The sequence below is a fragment of the Protopterus annectens genome, chromosome 2.part1, assembly GCF_019279795.1.
Source record: "Protopterus annectens isolate FY-2018-M chromosome 2.part1, PAN1.0, whole genome shotgun sequence".
Classification (NCBI taxonomy): Eukaryota; Metazoa; Chordata; order Ceratodontiformes; family Protopteridae; genus Protopterus; species Protopterus annectens.
Window position 1 is genome coordinate 944,965,238 of NC_056729.1, and position 20,009 is coordinate 944,985,246.

Here is a 20,009-nt window from a genome sequence, read left to right on the forward strand (position 1 = left end):
TGTATGTAGGTCTGTTTTTAGTGGCTGCTTGTTCTGAGTAAATTTTCCAGACTATCTTTGATTGGAATGGGCTTTTCTGTACTCTAGTGAGAGAACTGTGCTGATTGGAACCTGTCTGGTGAAGGGTGGTTGGTCTAGGTCTTGGAGTATGCACCCTCACTGGTCCTTTTGAACTTTTTAAGTTTTTTTTTTTTTAAGTTATTAGCTTCCAGTATTTAAGCCCAGTGTTTGAACTTGTTTCTGCTTGTTTGCACGTTGCTCAGCACCACATGATTGTGTGCCATAGCCAGACAGATAACTTCAATAATTTTTCCCTTAGTTGCAGCTGCAGTACATTAGTGTAGTCCTCATCCTTAGTACTTTTCTTGTCTAAGAAATACTGATAGTGAGCTGTGTCCTGTTAAACCACCAGCAAAACCTCCCCAGCAGCAATATCCATCTACTGAGCACCTCCTTGATCAGTCCTAAAAAGCCCCCCCCTTTGTGATAACAGTTCTTCTACCTAGTATTATGGACAGTTGGACTACCCTTGTTTCTCCTCCCAGCCTTGTTGACTTGCGTCTCCTGAGGCAGTGTAGTAATTGCTTTATGTACACTCACAATCCTCTACTAATACCGCAGAGTGCAAGAGATGTATCCACATCAAAAATCTTGAATCCCTGCTTTCTCGCACTTGAAACAGTAACACTGTAGAGGTTGCCAACCCACTCACCACTACTCAATGCACATAGTACCACTACTTTTACACATAGTATGCATCAAACACATAAATCAAGATATGCGGAGGTTCTGTCAAAAACTTACCAAAACACCAGAGACTGCCAAAACACAAGACTGCTACAACTAACACATTTCCCACAATACCCATTACACATAGCAACACCGATGTCTCACCTACCAAGACCATAAGGCGTAACCCTCAAAAGGTAAATTTTCTTGTCGTTGGAGACTCTATAGTGAGACACATGAATGTGCCACTCACCAGTTTGGGCAAGGAGAAAGTCACAGTCACCTGCTTGTTTGGTGCCAGGACTCATCAGATCATGCATACACTCAGGTCTCTCAGCAGCAAGTATCATTATGACTCTTTCATAGCCCATGTAGGAGTGAACGACCTGTGACATACCTCACTGGACTATATGAAGAGAGACATGATCGAGCTCTCTGAATATGTGTCCCAGGCAGGTCCCTAGCCTTGAGCAGCATACTACCCTCACCTAGAATGATGCTATAGTATAAACAAAAAAAAATGATTGATTTTAATAACTGGCTTAGTTTTTGGTGTCATTCAAAGGGGATCCATTAGTTTTGGTGTCATTCGAAGGGTATCCAGTTTCGTTCAGCCTGGGAAGTCACGATCGACAAACCTCAATACTTTGCAAGAGACGGTTTGCACCTGGCACCACTAGGCTTTCAGCTGCTGGCAAAGGCTCTTGTCTCCCCCATAGTGCCTTTTTTTAGGCAAGGTCTCGAAAGCAAACTTACTGATGTGAAATTTGCCAACCATAACAAAATAAGAGTTATGCTGCTAAACACTAGGAGTTTAAACCAAAAACTGCACACCGTGAAAGCACTTCTGTCACTGGAAGATGTAGATATCTGTGCAGTCACATAAACCTGGTTCAATGCCTCAGAGAGTACCCCAGCCTTGTAAGGCTATAGTGCCTTCCACACCTTCAGACCACAAAACAAACATGTAAGAACCAAAGTAGGTGGTGTTTCCATCTATATTAGAGATAAATGCACCTCCCGTCTAGTTAGACTGGACAACTCCATGGAGTTACTCCAAGTTCAGGTTACTGTGGGTAAGACCGTATTCAAGTCATAGCCCGTTATAGATCCCCTTCATGGGCCATGATGCGCATGAAGCCTACTTGACCAAACTGCAGTCAATCCAAATATTGCTGAGCACTCTGGTTGTGGGGGGTTTCAGTTATCTCACCATCAACTGGGAAACCTACTCTAGCCCAAACTCATATCACAGAAGTTCCTTGACTTTTATTAACTCAAATGCCCTGGAACAAATTGATCAAACCCCGACAGGGAACAAACATGCTAGATCTGTTCCTCACTAACATGTCAAACAAATGTACTACCACAGCTGTTGGACCCTCATTAGTTAAATATGACCACAAATGAGTCGGCTTCAAGCTGGCACTATCACCAGAACTCACAAGGAGTGAAATCAGACTAAATAACTTCACCAAGGCAAACTATACCTTCCTAGGGGTAGGTATAAATGCATTCCAAGCCCCACCCCCAGCTGGAAATGGTAACTGAACAGAAGCTTACACTAAAGCCGTGTACAGTCACTTGCATAAGTGCATAGATTTAGCTGTTCCAGAGAGAATCAAAGCCAGAGCCCCAAGTAAAAAAGCCACCCTGTTGGACATCCAGCATTAACATACTTTACAACAAATGCAAACATTTGTTGTCCAAGAAAACCAAGCTAGGCCCCAACAATGGGAAAAGCACCCTCCTCAGCCTTAACAGACAAAAAAGACAACATGTCAACTCCTCTAAGGGCATCTTTGAGAATAACCTAGCTAGGACAACCAAGTATAACCATAAGGCCTTTTACAGATACATAGGTTCATAGGTAGGTACTAGGCTATTGGCTTTAGGGCCTATATAAGCCTAGCCAAAAAGGCACCCTGGCTTTCGCCACCTAAGAAAATGATTTTCCTGTGGCCCTGTCGAGCAGAGCCACAGAGGTGTTCCCCGGGGTGAATTTCCTATTTCCCATCCAGTTATCAAGATTTTTCATTGGAGAGTGCTAATGAGGAGCTTTGTTTGATATAGATAGGTAATTTGTTCCAAAGTATGGGAAGTCTCTGGGACATACAAAGCCTAAAAGGTAGGACCTAAGTATGTGCTGAACTTGTGACTAATGGTATCACACACACTGACCCTGCAGAGACAGCAAACTGCTAGTGGACAGATTTGGTGAAAACTTCACTTCCTTATCCCCTCTAATCTTATCACAAATCTTCCCCACAACTTTCCCCCCACCCTACATATCTGAAGAGCAGGTCATTAAAGTCTTGTCCAAGGCAAAAAAATATAGCCTCAGTGGGACCAGACGGCATCCTAGGTTGTATTTTAAACAAGCTAAAACATGAACTAGTAATACCATTAAGTTCCCTATTCAATCATAGCCTAACCACAGGCTTTGTTCCTGTGGAATATTCCCCTCCAGTCTCATTTGTAAGGCCATGGAATGTATCATAATGGACTTCATTAATTAAGCAATAGGCGACCTCTAAACCCTGGATCCAACCCAATTCAGGTTCGTCAAGGGCAGATCCTGTCTGTTAAACTTGGTGGATTTCTTTAAAAATGTGACCAGGGCCATTCTCGAAGGCAAATCTCTGCACACACCATACGTCAATGTGGCAAAGGCTTGTGACACAATCCCACACTCAGGCATTACTGATAAAAAACTTAGCAAACTGAATGTAAGTCCCTTTGTTGTAAGATGGGTTGCAAATTGGCTAACAAACCAGACACATACTGTCAAAGTGGGTGATTCTATATCAACCAGAGGACCTGTCACCAGTGGGTTGCCACATGGGTCAGCGTATGTCCCCCTACTGTTTGGAATATAATTCTCAGAAGTTCAGGCCAAAACTTAGGGGTTGTGGCTGACTACATTTGCGGACGACTGTAAACTAAGTGCAGTTACTGAATCCCCAAATGATGTCAGCATACTTCAGGAGGGTCTTACACAGACCAACAACTGGTGTCTTAGTCATGGTCTCAAACTGAATGCAAAGAAATGCATCATTGTTCCATTTGACAAAAACAATGTCCTTTCACACTATCAAATCAACAACAATACCCTAAGTACCTATGAAGTGGTAAGGGATCTGGGATCACAAGTTGACTGTGACCTTAACTTTGACCACCATATGTCTACTGTAATAAGGAAGGCTTTCTACATAGCACACTTGATCAGTAAAGGTATCACCTCTAGAGCAGAGGAGGTTATAACCCCTCTATTCTCGTCACTAATCAGGGTCATAATTGAGTATAACACCCCTTTTGGCATGTACCATGCAAAACCTCTTCAGCAATTGGAGAGTCCTCAGAGGTTTCTAATGAAGAAGATCAAGGGACTCCAGCACATGCCTTACACAGACTGACTGGTGTCCCTGTCACTATACTCTGTATCATATAGACATCTTAGAGGAGACTTATGCCTGGCTTACGGAGCAATCTCAGACCCAAACCTGATGTATTTGCTACACATCCATAAATCAAACGGGACTAAAATTACCCATTCCAGGGAACCTAAATATGTCCTGCGACTTGAATAGGACATGCTGGAGGGACAGATTTGTCTTCCAGCAACTGCCACATCTTTGAAATAGGCTACAAGTTCATGTGAAGCAGAACACCTCTATGACACTGTTCAAAAGGAACCATGACGAGTGGATTGGGCACTGTAAATTCTTACCAGGGATAATGTCCACAACCCTCTTGGACATGGGCAGTCATTACTAAATGCAGTCCTGGGTATTGACTATAGTTTCTGTGGTATTACATTGGGGTGAACCGGCTAGGCTTAAAATGATCTCCGGGTCGATAGCCTAGTAAACTCTTATGATCCTATGATCCTGTGTTGGAAGTACTTTGCATTGCCTAAAAAAGGCACTAATGGGGGAGGACAGTGTTTTAGCCAATATTCAAAAGTCCCAAGAAGAGAAGCAGGCAAAGCAGTATGATCTGTTCACCATCTTCTTACATGGTGACAAATATTGCACCTTCTTAGAATGACACCAGAAACTAAGCCAGTTAATGAAGTCAGTATTCTTTTGTTCTTACTTTGCTACTCTGTGCTAGACCATACCAGCCTGGGACACATATTCTGAGAACTCCATGATGTCTCTCTTCATATAGTCTACAGAGGCACATCTCAGGTCATTTACACCCACATGGATTATGACTGAGTCATATTGGTACATGTGGTTCAGTGACCTGAGTGCGTGGGTAATGTGGTGGATACTGGCCCCTGATAAGCAAGTGACCGTGACTTTTTCCTTACTCAGCCTGGTGCGAGGGACATCAGGGTGTTTCCCAATGGAGTCGTCATTGACTAGACTATTAGATTCTGTGGTAGCTTGTCTTTTGGACGTAGAAGTAGACGCTCCATGAAATGTGGCTGTACGTGTTGATGTGGGTGTTGTTTTTAAAGAGTGCATTCGGGGTTGCTGAGGGTGTTTGTTATGTGTAGTTTGTTTAGGAGGTCTTTGGGGTTTAGGAAGGTTACATTTAAGTGCCTCAGCATATGTGGGTCTATGCATTTGCTTTGAATTGTGTGAGATTGGTGTAGCATGTGTACTACTGACAACCTATTGACATTAGGAGTGCCTTTATGTGAGAGCTTTGCCTCCAGTGACATTCTGTAAATACACCTCTCACATACTATATCCGTTTCATTGAGAATTAGTTGGTTGCCAGTAAATGTGAGGCAATTTCTACATTGCCTCAGGATGACCATATCCACCAAGCTGATAACGGAGATAGTGGGAAAGTTCATAACCCATGGCAACAGATCCTTTTTTATTGATTAGACAGTTGGAGTGAGAATGTGAAGTAATGTCAGGAGGATTCGGTTTACAACTCTGGGGGCAGTGCTTGTCACTGCAAGCTGGTTGTCCTAAGTGCAATTAGGTATTGGTGAAATTTCAATGGTGATTTTACAGGAAAAATGTCAACTCAAGGCATCTGTGGCTATAGAGGGCACTGTTAAACACATAAGGGGAAAGTAATAAGTAGAGCCTGATGATTTATGAATGAAGTATTTAGGCAGGTGTTCTGAAGTTAGAAGCAAAGCAAGCAGTACTTACTGAAAAGAAAGAATTAGTTTGTCAGGACTTATGAAAACGGGAGTCAACTGAATAGCTGCTGCCTATTACTAGTACTGGTCTCACCACAGCTTCACTCTGCTGGGATACAATGCTCCTTTGCTTCTTATCTCACCAGAAGCAAAATAGTAACACCAATCACAAGATGAGAAGCAGGCCACAGCCTGTTTGGTGATCCACAGTCTTGTCCTAGATGATGTAAGGGTCTGTAGGCTTGTTGTAGCCTTTTCCTGCTAGATGCCTTGAATAGCAACCAGATCAGTTAGAAAGGTCAAGCACAGACACTCATTTCCCAACCAGAAAGAGTCAGGAATTTATGCACTCTGCTCCTTCTCACCAGGAGCAAAATATATGCACAGATTCCAAAGTGGCACCTATGGAGCAGTTATTAGGCTTTCCAGTGATCAGCAGCCCCCAGGCAATAATGTTCTTATGCTCCGTCTCTCATAGGAACACAACAGAAGTGCTAATTCCAGGATGATTACTGAGAGGCAGAATGTGGGCTGTCCAGTAACTGGTGGCCCTGGAGTAGATGTTGTAGAAGTTAAAGATAAGATGGAAAATGGGTTAATACCCTAAGAGCTGCAGTGTGCACTAAGCAGTTAGCTATGAAAGAGGGGTAACTTAAGCTTTAGCTATGTAAGTAGAGAACCACTAGTTTTAAAAAGATCAAGATAAATTGGAAGGGGTGAGCACTTTGTATTCTGGTTCTATGGAATATAGTGGGATGGCAAATAAATTTAAATAGTTGAAGGGGAATGATTTCACAAAATGATAATTTTGTTCTTACAACAGCCAATGAAAGAGGAGAGGGAATGAGCTGTATGGTCAAATTAGCTTAAGGGGCAGACAGCTAGAAAGACAGCTGAGTTTAAAAAAGTGGGGAAAAACTTAATTTCTGTGTGACTCACAAGATACACAGCTGAGGTTGCTTTCATAGTTTAAATATGCAATTAAAAGCAAAAAACAAGTAAAACACAGTGTAAAGAAAATGAATCACAATATACAATATTAAAAGTCAATAAAGCAACTCAAAATACAAGAGAGAAAAAATAACTTTTTCCATTTTTTTTAATACCCAGATAAATCCACAAATGGTTTTGCATCATCTGTTATTAACTACATTAACAAAAATACATTAAAATCATGAAGCATGCTTGTACTAATTGTATAAATGTATTAACCCACTTCATTATGTTGTTTTTATTTTTTGTTTAATAACAGTACACCTATGTACGGAAGGATACTTGTCTCTGAAACTTATGCACTACCACAGACTTTTATAGTTAAGAAAAATCCGTGAGGACAGTTATTCCAAGTTTCCTCTAATATTCATCACAACATAGTGTCAAGCACATAGACTGACAAAATGCTAACGTCATCTAGAAAATAATTTCCATTGTCTTTTTTTCAGTGATGATCCACTTGTTTTGTCTCTAACTAAATCAAAAGAATTTGATGAACTGTTCCACTGGAATAGTATGAAACCACTATCTGATGAGTATGATAGAACAGCATGTGATAATGGTAAGAACTTTTACAATTATAGTTTTCCTGAAGATGTAAATAAGTACAATATAGCATAAATTTCTGGTTCCAGCTATTCCCACATTATTAGAATTTAGTGCTTCATTAGGGAGATACGCCTGACAGAAAGATCAGCTGAAAAGGATAAGACTGAAACACTGACAGAGTTTGTTCAACTGAATATCACCTTTACTGTATTGCACTTTTATTCTGATGTAGGCCCACTTTCCAAAATGTTGGGTAGTACAGCAGAGCTTATCTACTGATAATGAATCACTGCCTCAAACTTCTGATAGCGCTATAACCCTCAGTAGGAGGAGGAGTTAGTCTAAAGGGAGCCGCAAATGCTGATGTCAGTAGCAGAGGTGTGTGCCAGCTTCTTACCGGAGGAAATAGACACTTCCCCAGAGTGTTATGACATGGTGGTGCTTTTACATAATGAGAACCTGTACCAAGTATGGCACCCCCGGATTCCTGACAGGATACCATAGGAAAAAATGTCTTGTATTATCCTGAGAAAAATATTGCATGGAGCATTCTGTTGCCATTTAAACATTACTAACTGTAGCACAGCTACTATCAGTTAAATATAAAACCTGGTATTAAAAGCATAACCATTTTTGGGTAATTATACTGGGTAATTCAAAATAACAGCCCATAGCATGATGAAAAAGTAAGTAGATAGATTGTGAAGGACACACACACACACACACACACACACACACACACACACACACACACACACACACACACACACACACACACACACACACACAAAATGAAAATGAGGGTGAGTAGTTGAATGGTATATAAAGATATAGCCAATGCTATCCATAAAAGTAGAGCTTAGCTTTGACTCTACTATTCAGTGACCTGGCTTATAGTATAGTGGTGAAAAAGTAAAGTTCATAGGTTCATAGATTCATGGGTGTTTACTAGGCTAACAACCACAAGGGCCTTTTTAAGTCTAGCCATGCATCCCAAATCTGTGACAAGTTCTGATACCCTTGATAAGTGTAAGCAGGGGCTTGGGAGATGAAACATTTACAAGTTGCGGCGTTGGGAGATACCAAATAATACAGATACCACCCAGAATGATACCACAGTACAGGGACAAAATGATTGACTTCAACAATTGGCTAAGCTTCTGGTGTCATTCTAATGGCATCCAGTATCTGTCTGCTTGGGGTGACATGGTCGATAGACCACGGTGCTTTGCCAGAGATGGCCTGCACCTGTCGCCCCTGGGATTCCAGATACTGGCTAAGGCTCTTGCCAACCCTATAGTGCCTTTTTTAGGCAAGGTTCAAATGGCAAATTCACCACTGTAACAGGTACAGGCAAGCAAAAACCGAGGGTAATGCTACTGAAGTCTAAACCTCACTTGAGGCACTCCTTAAAATAGAGAACATCGATATCTGTGCAGTGAATGAGACCTGGTTCAAGGCTCCATATAGCACCCCTGCATTACCAGGCTATAATTCATACCACACCTTTTGGCCATCTAACCTGGACCGGAACACTAAAGGTGGAAGTGTGTCCATATACATTAAGGATATCCACACCTCCAGGCTAGTTGCTCAGCATAATGCATCAGAGGTTATCCAAGTGCAACTAACTCTGGGCAAAACTGCAATCCAAATTGTAGCTTGCTACAGATCTCCCATTATGCCCCAGGATTCCTACTTCTCTTTTCTTGATATACTGGAAAATAATAGGGTTCAACCAAACACTCTAATAATGAGTGATTTCAACTACCCCACCATTAACTGGGAAAACTACCCATGCACCAACTCCTTTGCTCAACTCTTTCTGGAATTCATAAATTCCAATACCCTGGATGAACTTATCCACACCCCCACCAGGTGCAACAATATCCTAGACCTAATCATTACCAACATGAGTGACTGGTGTTCCACACCTGAAGTCAACTCCTTGTTGGTCAGATCCAACCATCAGCTAATCACCCAAGATATCCACAACCTGCCCCCACCCCTCCATTAAGGAAACCACCTTAAAAAATTTCTGCAAAGCCAACTTCATGCTTCTTAAGGCAGAAGTGGCAAACTTTATGACAATCATGCAGATGGACAATACAGTTATGACTGCTGAATCCTACACACTTACACGAGTGCATGGATCTTGCTATCCCTAACAGAATGATGCTATCTTCCAAAAAAAAGGAAGCCAATCTGGCAGTCCCCTGCCATAAACAAACTCTACAACAGAAGGAAGAAACTGCTGCAAAAGAGAGTAAAATCCCATGAGTAGAGGAGCTCCCTGGTCAGCCTCAGTAAGAAGCTGAGATCCCTCATTAAATCATCCAAAGCTAGTTACAAAAACAAAATCACCACTGATTCTAAGGACAACCACAAAGCATTCTATAGCTATGTCAAGAATCTCAGTGGCAACACCCAGATCTGCACTGAGTTACAGCAGAATGACATGAAAATTACAGAACCAACTGATATTGCCAACATCCTGGCAGTTAGGTTCAGTGCTAACTTTACTCCCCTCCACCCCCTAAAGGGCCCATATCTATATCGGAAGAATGCAGAGTCCTTGTAATCACAACTACACAGGTAACAACTGCACTCTCTAAAGCCAAGAACACAGCATCCATGGGACTGGACAACATCCCAGGCTACGTTTTACATGAACTTCAGAATGAACTGGATCCCCACCTAAGTACCATATTCAGTCATAGCCTCACATCAGGCTTTGTGCACACTGAATGGCGCACAGTGACAGTTATTCCACTCCACAAAGGTGGAGCCACCACAGACCCCAGGAACTACTGTCCCATTAATCTGCAAGGCCATGGAATGTATCATCATGGAACTTATAAACAAAGACATTGGTAACCTCCAAACTCTGGACTCTACTCAGTTCAGGTTTGTGAAAGGCAGATCATGTCTCCTGAACCTGATTGACTTCTTTGAAGCAGTCACCAAAGCCGTAGATGAGGGTAAGGTGGTTCACACAGCCTATCTTGACCTCGCCAAGGCTTTTGACACCATCCCCCATTCTGGAATTATGGATAAACTCACTAAACTAGTTATAAATCACTATGTCACAAGATGGGTTGCCAACTGGCTCACTGACAGAACCCACACTGTAAAAGTTGCAGACTCCAAATCCGACTTCAAACCAGTGACAAGTGGAGTACAACAGGGTTCAGTCCTGGGATCTCTCCTGTTTGGTATCTACTTGACTGAAGTACAGGCTAACACAGAAGGTCTCTGGCTAACAAAGTTTGCAGATAACTGCAAACTAGGAGCCATAGTCAAGTCCCCAAATGATGTGGACATCCTACAGAAGGGCATCACTGAGACAGATGCCTGATGTCAGAGCCATGCCCTCAAACTCAATGCCAAAAAGTGCATTGTCATCCCTTTATGTAAAAACTCTGTACCCATGAACTCCCACATAAGCGGCAGTCTACGTAACACTAAATGTGTGATAAGAGACCTTGGGGCCCAGGTGGACAGTAGTCTCTCCTTTGATAATCACATCGCCACCGTGGTCAGGAAATCCTTCTATGTGGCACACCTCATCATGAATGGGTTCTCATCCAGGAAAAAAGAAGTCATTGTTCCCCTCTACTCATCACTAATTAGACCCATTATAGAGTTCAATGACCCTTTTGGAATGTACCTCACAAGACATCTACAACAACTGGAAAGGCCACAGAAATACCTCACAAAGAGGATTACCAGCCTCAAATAGATCCCCTATGCTGACCGTCTCAAAAAATTCCAGCTTTACTCCATAGCATATCGGCTACTCCGAGGTGATCTCTCCCTAATATACAAAGCTATGTCAAACCCAAAGCTGTTGGACATGTTCCACTTAAAGAAATCCCAATCCCTCTGAGCTACATGCTCTAGGGACCTAAACCTTATCACCACAATAAACAGAACTTGCTGGAGGGATAGATTCCTGTCCCATAGACTTCCCATACTCTGGAACAAGCTACCCATGTATATCAAACATAGCTCCTCATTAGCACTCTTCAAGAAGAATCTTGATGAGTGGATAGGAAATGGGAAATTCACCCTGGGGACCACTTCTGTGGCTCTGCTTGACAGGGGCACAGGAAAATAACTATTGGGTGGTGAAAGCCAGGGAACCTTGTTGGCTAGACTTACTCAGGCCCTTGGGCTGGTAGCCTAGTACCCACTTACGAACCTATAAACTTATGAGATGAACTGTTTATAGGTTGCCTGTGTCCATTAAAGACATAGGTACCAAACCAAGGATGAATTTCCTGTTCCCCATCCAGTTGTCCAGGTTGTACTTGAATTGGGTTAGGAAGAAACTCTGCTTCACATGGATAGGGAGCCTATTATACAAATTGTGCAGGCTGGACTGTCTTCTATTGGGCATAATTCTGATTGTGAAAAAGAAATGGGGAATAAAGTCTCACAATCAGGGACAGATTTTAAATGTTGCTCTTATAAACTTAGAAAGTTTCTAGAATAACAGGTTTTGCATTATTGCAAGCATTTTTTCTAAAGGATATAAAGTCTGAACTTCAGATATTTTTCATTAATTAGTGACTTCAGTTCTCTGTTATTTACAGAAAGCCAAATCAAATTTTTTCAAGAACAGACAGAAATATGAGGTAAAAATCTAGATGTTCGGCAACATTCTTAACAACTGAGAGATATATTAGACAGGTTAATTAGTGTGGTTATTATTCGATACAGGTAGCAACCGTCTAAAGGGAAAAACAATTACATCTTGCAAAGTTAAATGGACATGATTTGAATTTCTTTTGAATTTCTTGGTTTACTAAAAGTGTTTTCCGATCACCTTGAAGGCTATTCCATATAACAAGCCTCACGATAAAGAATGAAGGATCTACTGTGTTTAGGCTTTAGTTTGGTACAGTTTAGCAGTTTACAAGGATTGAATAGGTGTTAGGTTTCAGGTTTCTAGTGTGGTATTCAGGGTATGGAAATTATCATTTATACCATTACATGCCTAGCCACTAATCATATTAGAAATTTCCCTCCATCCTCAAGGAAGGCAGCACAAGATAGAGCTGGGGAGAATTAGAGGCAGCCCATCGATTTCTTTAGGTTTGTCTCAAAAGTGGCAAGGGTACAACTGTGCTTGACATGTAGTGGAAGTTTGTTTCAGAGGTAGCGGATACATTGTGATATGAATCTGTCATAGCAGTATATCTGATGTATCTGTGTATGAGGGTTTAGTTCCATTAAATGGGTGTTTGAAGAACCATTTGTTCTGCAAATGAGTAGGAGGTTAAAGGGAATCAGATCCTTCATGACAAAGCAGTCTGTAAGAAACTGAATATATATATATATATATATATATATATATATATATATATATATACATATATGTGTGTGTGTGTATAGATAGATATAAATATATATATATATATATATATATATATATATATATATATATATATATATATATATGGATATATATATATATATATATATAGATATATATAAAATTAACCGCACTCAAAAAAATGAATGATGAATTTTAACTAAGAAATGAACTTTGTGACAATAACAGCATTCAAAAAATAGTAAATCACACCAACAACTCTTGTAGTACTTTAGCGCTTTCATCTTATTTATTATCAAGACTTCTTCAGAAAGACATGTTTCATAACGTTATGAAACATGTCTTTCTGAAGTCTTGATAATAAATAAGACGAAAGCGCTAAAGTACTACAAGAGTTGTTGGTGTGATTTACTATTTTTTGAATGCTGTTATTGTCACAAAGTTAATTTCTTAGTATATATATATATATATATATATATAGATATATATCTATAGGGAGAGAGAGAGAGAGATGGCCGCCAGTCTGTCTTGATAACTTCTTTTTTTTGAGGCCTGTGATCTTTTTTAGTTATAATTCTCTGAGATTTCTCAGGTTGAGTGATATGTTTAAATAAATACATGACAAAGGAGTAGCATATTCAGTAATGAGTCTTTTGTGATATAAGTAAAAGGGAATTTAAACTGTTTTTGGCTCTAGAGGAGAGGCTTTCTAAACTGTTGTGGAGGGGTTTATATGACTTTATTGAACTACCATATCATCGAACCCTGGAACACTAAGACGAAACTAAAAAAACGCAAAACTTAAGTATCACAATCTACATCATCAAATGGATGACAGGCAGAGGCAGGACAACACCTCTAACACCTTAGTAACACACAGTCACCAAATATCCCTGAAAACAATGCGTATGGATTTAGCCAGTATTAGATGTCAGCATGGAGAACGGTACATTGCATTAGTACTTGCATTTCTATACTGCTAAGGTGTTAGCAGTATTGTCCTGCCTCTGCCTGTCTTTCATTCGATGATGTAGATTGTGATACTTAGGTTATATATTGCTTTTATGTTTTGGTGATCTCATCTCAACATTCCAGGGTTCAACAATTTGGTAATTCATTATCTAATTAGAAGGGTGTGTCACATATATGCTATGGGAAAATGTTTTGTTTATCAAAATAAACTGTACTACATTTTTTCACATTTAATTTGAGACCATTGCCCTTGAACCAAATGTTAACACAGTCAAACCCATTTTGGCGTAATGGTGGTGAATCAGTGGAAGGCTGAATAACAACAATCAATTTACAGGCAAACTTAGGAAAACATAGCCAGGACTGTTTCCTGAAGGTTTGAAAACTAGATGCCAAGTGGCAGAGGACATCACCCTGAGCTGTGTAGTACACCAGTGGAAACCTTTGATTTTAGAAGTGACACCTGTGACCCTAACCACTTGGGTCTAACAGATGACCAGTTAGCTATCCACCATACAACTTAAAGATTTATATTCAGAATTACAAGCCTGTCATCAATACATACAGTGGCAAAAAGTAGCCTACTTTCTTATAACTAAAAATAATTAGGGGGTGCTTAACTCTGTGCTCTGTTATGATTTGTTTGTGTTTTTCTGGAATTATACTTTGGTGATCGTAGACTAGAACGGAGATGTAATCATTGTATTTTTTGTGAAAGTTTGAACTTTTTGCATATTCCTTTGAAGTAACGTATGTGGTTAGCACCATAGATCCCATCAGTGGTTTGAATGTATTGTTTAGAAACATCTTTATTAAATAGCAACTAAAACAGTGGCATGGATACACATTAGTTACTATACAAACACTAACATTTATGTCATGCACATACATGCTTCCTTTTTAACAATTATTCACTCTGACATAACATAAATTGTTCAGTTCCTTCCTTTAAACTCCATTCCTCCACCTTAACATTATTCTGAATGTAATATTCCCATAGATTCCATTTAATTTTATGTGATTTCTGCTTTCTTTTTTTAAGGATCCTTCTTCCATTTCCTTTATCTCCTTTACAGTATCAGTTCTTCGGTTACATTTGTTTAAATTTTGATTTTCTAGTTATTGCTTTTTTGGCAGCCAGTAGCATTAAACTTAGTAAGACTTTTACTTTGCCTAGGCAATTCAGAATCTGTGTCTCTGCTCAAAAAAAACATTTCTTTAGTACAACAATTTGCTCCCCCAGCATTTTTGACAAAAGACTTTGTAGGGAATTTTTAAAATCTGCCAACCCATTATATTGCTAGAACACATGCTCTCAATTACTTCAGTCTTTCTCATTAGATGGCCAGCATTTGCTATCTACCTGAGGAGAAAATTCTCTGAAGTCTGCTTGGGAAATAAAACTATCTAAGCAAACATCACTAAGCAAAAATCTTAAACATTCTGGTCTTTGTTGCATACTTGAGAGCCATACATATAATGTTCCATTGTTCCTTGGTAAATTGCCTTTCCAGTCTCTTTTCCGAGTTTTTTTCTAACCTCCTCTAACTGATTCTTATAGCCATCATACGTTTTGTATGCCCTGCTAATTATCCTTTTTAACAGCTGCTTCTGTTCTAGACTCAACTAAAAGCTCCACCATAGATAGTCTTCCCTTTAGCACTCCCCCATCCCTTGCTGTTTACCTGTTTTCTAAGTCCCTGTCATGGAAGCCAGTCTATAACCTTCAGTCCAAATTTCTGCTTGTCCTCAACCCATTCAGTGATCTTTCCCTTCCCAGTTATTTGCTCCATGGTTCCTTTGTTGATTTTATGAAAGATTCCATCTCCCTCTTGCCTATTTTCTGTACCCTTACTTACACACATCCTTATTGGTTAAATCCCAACTCTATTTCTATGTCGGCTTAGTTCTTAGAATACTTTGTCACTTTATAAAAATAACATCCTGTATTATTTGTCTTCTTAAGGACCTGCATCCAATAATCCTATTCTATCCTCATTTCTTCATCCTATTTCACTTTAATTCATAACCTTCTGCTTATATTATGTATAATAATCCTTGACTGTGTAACTCCAAAGTAATCCTTCAAACCAGGTAATTCTAAACCATCTTGTTTCATGGTGAGACTCAACTTATTCCACTTAATTCTTTCCATGGTCCCTTTCCAGATAAATTCCTTCAACCTTTTATTAATTACTATTCACAACTTCTTCTCTCGTTTATAAAGATATACTCAACATATATATATATATATATATATATATGTATATATAAAATTAAAGGGACTAGAGCATTTTTACTGCTTTTATCTTACTAGCCATAGCCATAATCAGGAGGTTCCAGTTTCTGTGTTTTTTATGTTATTTTTGCTTAATATCTTCCCAAGTATTATTAGCTTTACAATGGAATCCTTTTTAATTTATATACCTGAATACTTCATCTTATCAAGTCTTCTTTAATAGGTGTATTGATGAACCAGTGCATGTGTGGGTACATAGTTTACCTCTCTATAGCCTTGTTTTAATGTCATTAATTTTATATCCAGAAAAGTGCTGAAATTGTATCAAAATCTTCCACAAAACCAGTTGGTCAAATACACAATGTTATCATTTGGAGCTTTCCATAAATACTATACCAGTTATATCCCTGAATTTTGAGTCTCTTATTTTCATTGCAAATTACAAAGGGGAAAAACACATCCTGTCTGGTTCCTGTGTTCAAACTGAAGTAAAAGCCACAAAAGCTCAATGGCTTAAAAGTTCTGATCTGTTCAAAATAACAAGATACAAATTTCCAGAAAATATTGTGCAGTAGATAAGACCATTAAAAATCTCTGTAATAAAAATTGTTAAAATCACTTTTGTTTTGTTCTACCACAAAACTTCATCAGATAATTGAGCTAGCCTCCTCTATCATGGGGCTAGAGGAGGACAGTGGCACCTATTTTTAGAAAGTAGAGAAGTATTTTGGCCACTGGTTTTTCAATTGATGTTTGGCCAGGCATTAATGAAGGCATCTCCATTTCTAGTCTGCTGAAATTAAAGGCTTTAAGAAGATAGAGCAAGTATGCCTTTAAGGGGGGGGGGGGGTGCCGGCTCAATTTTGATATTTTGATTCGCTGCTGAGGAGTGATGTCTTATATGCATTCCTGGCCCTACTTCCTTGGATTTATCTGATGAAGTTTTGTGGTGGAACAAAACAAAAGCGCTTATCTTATTTTTAACAATTTTTATTAAAGAGGTTTTCAATGGTCTTATCTACTATGTAACATTTTCGACTACATACCATTTTCTGGAGATTTTTATCTTGTTTTGAACAGATCAGGGCTTTTAAGCCATTAAGCTTTTGTGGCTTTTACTTCAGTTTGTGGTTTAGTTCTTTTTTCACTTTGTGAATTTCCTCTGTTCAAACACAACTTGGAGAAGACACCTTTCTCCTTAATTCTTACATCTGGCCTTATAATTCTATAAGGGAATGCAAACTCTTTCATTGCCCTACTCATAAAATCCCAGCTGATTCTATCAAATGCTTTGTCTGCATCAAAGTTCTTTTTGTAAAATCCCAGTTGACTCTATCAAATGTTTTTTCTACATTATGCTTATGTTCTAGATTCATCTAAGGCTTCCTTCTGGATCATCATTGTTCTGTTGATGCTTTCCCTTTAGTACTCTGCAGTTGCTTCTCTTCCTGCTCTGTGATTCCCTTTATTCTGCAGTGCTTTAACCTTTGTCACCCCTTCTAAATAATTCCTGTTACTTCTTTCCATATCTGTTTTGGGTTTCTACCCTTTTTTTAATTCTGTTTTTATTTTACCTCATTCACTATCTGTTCCTTGTGAAGAAATTTCTATCTTCCCCTGTAACTTTCATATAAGTTTCACTATCCATTTCTTAAATTTTTCTCTTTGTAACAGGTAAGTAGGAAAGTACTTGTGTCTCAATTTTGCTAAATTATCTTGTGTCTCTATCTTAGTTTTTAGTGGGGCATGATCTGAAATGGTTATTGGATGCATGTCAAAGCTCCCAGTCAAATACACATGCTCTTGTAAATATAATTTCTGTCCAACCTAACCCAGTTGTTGCACCTCGGAGAATAATATGTAAATTATGTCTGAGTCTCTGCTACTGAATTCACATCTTCTACACCAAATTCATCCTTTCATCCACAACCTTTTTTCCCCATTTTTCTTCAGAAATTTGTGCTGTCTTGTTTTAGATTCTCTTCTAGGTCCTTCAATAAATAATCAATATTGCAAACCAAGTTCCAATACCCACAAATAAAAATATTGCCTGCTGAAAGCTGATTATTTCTTCCAAATTTCTCTCAATATTCATAGTAGTAGATTTAGGTAGAATATGAATATATGCCAGTGTAATCATTGTCTTCTGCCAATAACACCTTGCTACAACAAAGCCACCATTCTTTTTTTCTGTTCTGTCATTATTGAAGCCCTTTTAGCAGTCTGTATTGTAGCTCCACTTTTCTTTTGTTCCTGCTATTCCGCCCCTCATATCCTTTCTTTGTCAAATTCACAGGCTCATTACTATCAAAATGTGTCTCCTGCAACACTGTTATTTGCACCCTACATTTCTTGATATAATTTGATACACTTTGCTTTTTCTATACCCGTAAGGCTATTTATACTCCATGATAAAATGGACAGAGTACCCACTGTAATGGAAAACAATTACTCCCATGTTATACACAGCAGTTGTTTTGAAAGTATATATCTGATGTTGTAAATCTTTGTTCATTAATTACTAATAGGACCTTGGTGGTTCCGTCCTTGGAACCGATGTGGCCATTTCCAAGCTCATGCCAGCCAAAAACTCTCAGCTAAGACCTACTCATAATGCCCGTCTCCTAGTTACTCCAGATCTTGTTTGTCGTGTTCCTAGTCAGACGTGCTAGCCATCTCTCTCAAAGCTAAGTAGAAAATTATTTTTAAGACAGTTTCTCTTCAAAATTGTTTATTTTTTAGTCACTTTAGACTTTTCTCACTGTCGGCTATAACCTAATCCTATTCCCTACCCTTTACTTTGGTAATTTAATTTCTACCACTGTTGGTACTGTCCCTCTTTCCTGCCTTTGACAGGCCCTTCCTTACCACTTGTGGTATTTTTTAAATACCGTCATTGGTATCCTCTCCCTTTTTCTCTCCCTTATTTTGTTTTTTCTGTAGAATAGCCTTGTTACCTTACTATGTCAGACAAAGCTAAGTTGGGGTTTAAGCAGTGTGACAAGTGTGGGCATAAGATGTCTAACTTGGATACACATGCTCGTTGTGTCTACTGTTTGGGCTTGGATCATATTAAAGCTGACTGTGACATTTGTGCTAGCTTTAGTAATCGTACACTAGCAGAACATAAATATAAACTTATTTTAAAATGTTTACTCAAGACACCTTTTTCAGAGGCTCTATCTGGGTTGGAGGTCTCAACCCCTCCAAAGACCAAAAAAACATAAGGAAAAACAGAGTCACTCGGTCCCTGCATCTCAGTTATGGAACTGAGTCGGCTCCGTGCTTCGCTGGCACCCTCGGCGCAAACCTCTTTCGCACCAGGATCTGTGTCCTCTCCCTCGGTGCTGTCCATGATATTCACCCGTATTTTGGTTCCAACCTCGGCACCACTGACTTCGGTGCAGTCCTTGGATCCGACATTGGCCCGAAAGACTGTACCTGCTTTGGCACCATCCCCGGCCTTGGTGCTGACAGTTTCTTCGGCTCCATCGGCTCCAAAACTTGAATACCTGCCAAGGACAAGATACTTTCCAACTTACGACCCTTTTTTGGGGCAGAGGTTTAGCCCCTTTCTAGAAAGACCTGATTCTCTTTCAGCAGCCTCCTTTAGATCCACTAGGAGTTTTTCTGAATTAGATCTAGTGCGGGTTGTGGACCAGCTTCTGGCAGCTAGGAAATTGCTCATTCCAGCTAGACCTTCCATCCCTCCTGGCTCGGAATCTTTTACTACATCTTTTCCTGTTTATCCTCCTCCGGCCTCTACCCAGGTCCCGGAGATCTCTGTACCAATATCCACTCCAGTGCATACTGTCTCGGCTCCGACAGTAGTGTTTCCCCTGTCAGCACCAACCACCCTTGCTGCATCAGCTCCAGTGGAGCCGATGCTCTCTCGGAGCAGCGCTTGGACTGTCCGTACCTTGGTACCTAGCTCAGTGCCTATTTTCTCGCTGGTGCTGTCTATGTCCACGGCTCTGATGGCCTTCATTTCTCTAGGAGCTCCTCACCTGGAGGTGGGCTCCACAGGGTGGGGTGTGACCCTGGTTCCGAGGTTGTCCCTCCTGGTTCCGGGC

General features: G+C 39.8%; 1 protein-coding gene across 1 annotated transcript in view; it reads left to right on the plus strand.

Moving 5' to 3' along the window:
- Positions 1–20,009, plus strand: part of LOC122794923 (probable ATP-dependent RNA helicase DDX60) — a 2,818,219-nt gene that overhangs the window by 863,229 nt on the left and 1,934,981 nt on the right. Inside the window, exon 11 of the mRNA XM_044063516.1 lies at positions 7,285–7,397. Within this exon, the coding sequence (XP_043919451.1) occupies positions 7,285–7,397 (113 nt within the window). The remainder of the gene's footprint in view (positions 1–7,284; positions 7,398–20,009) is intronic.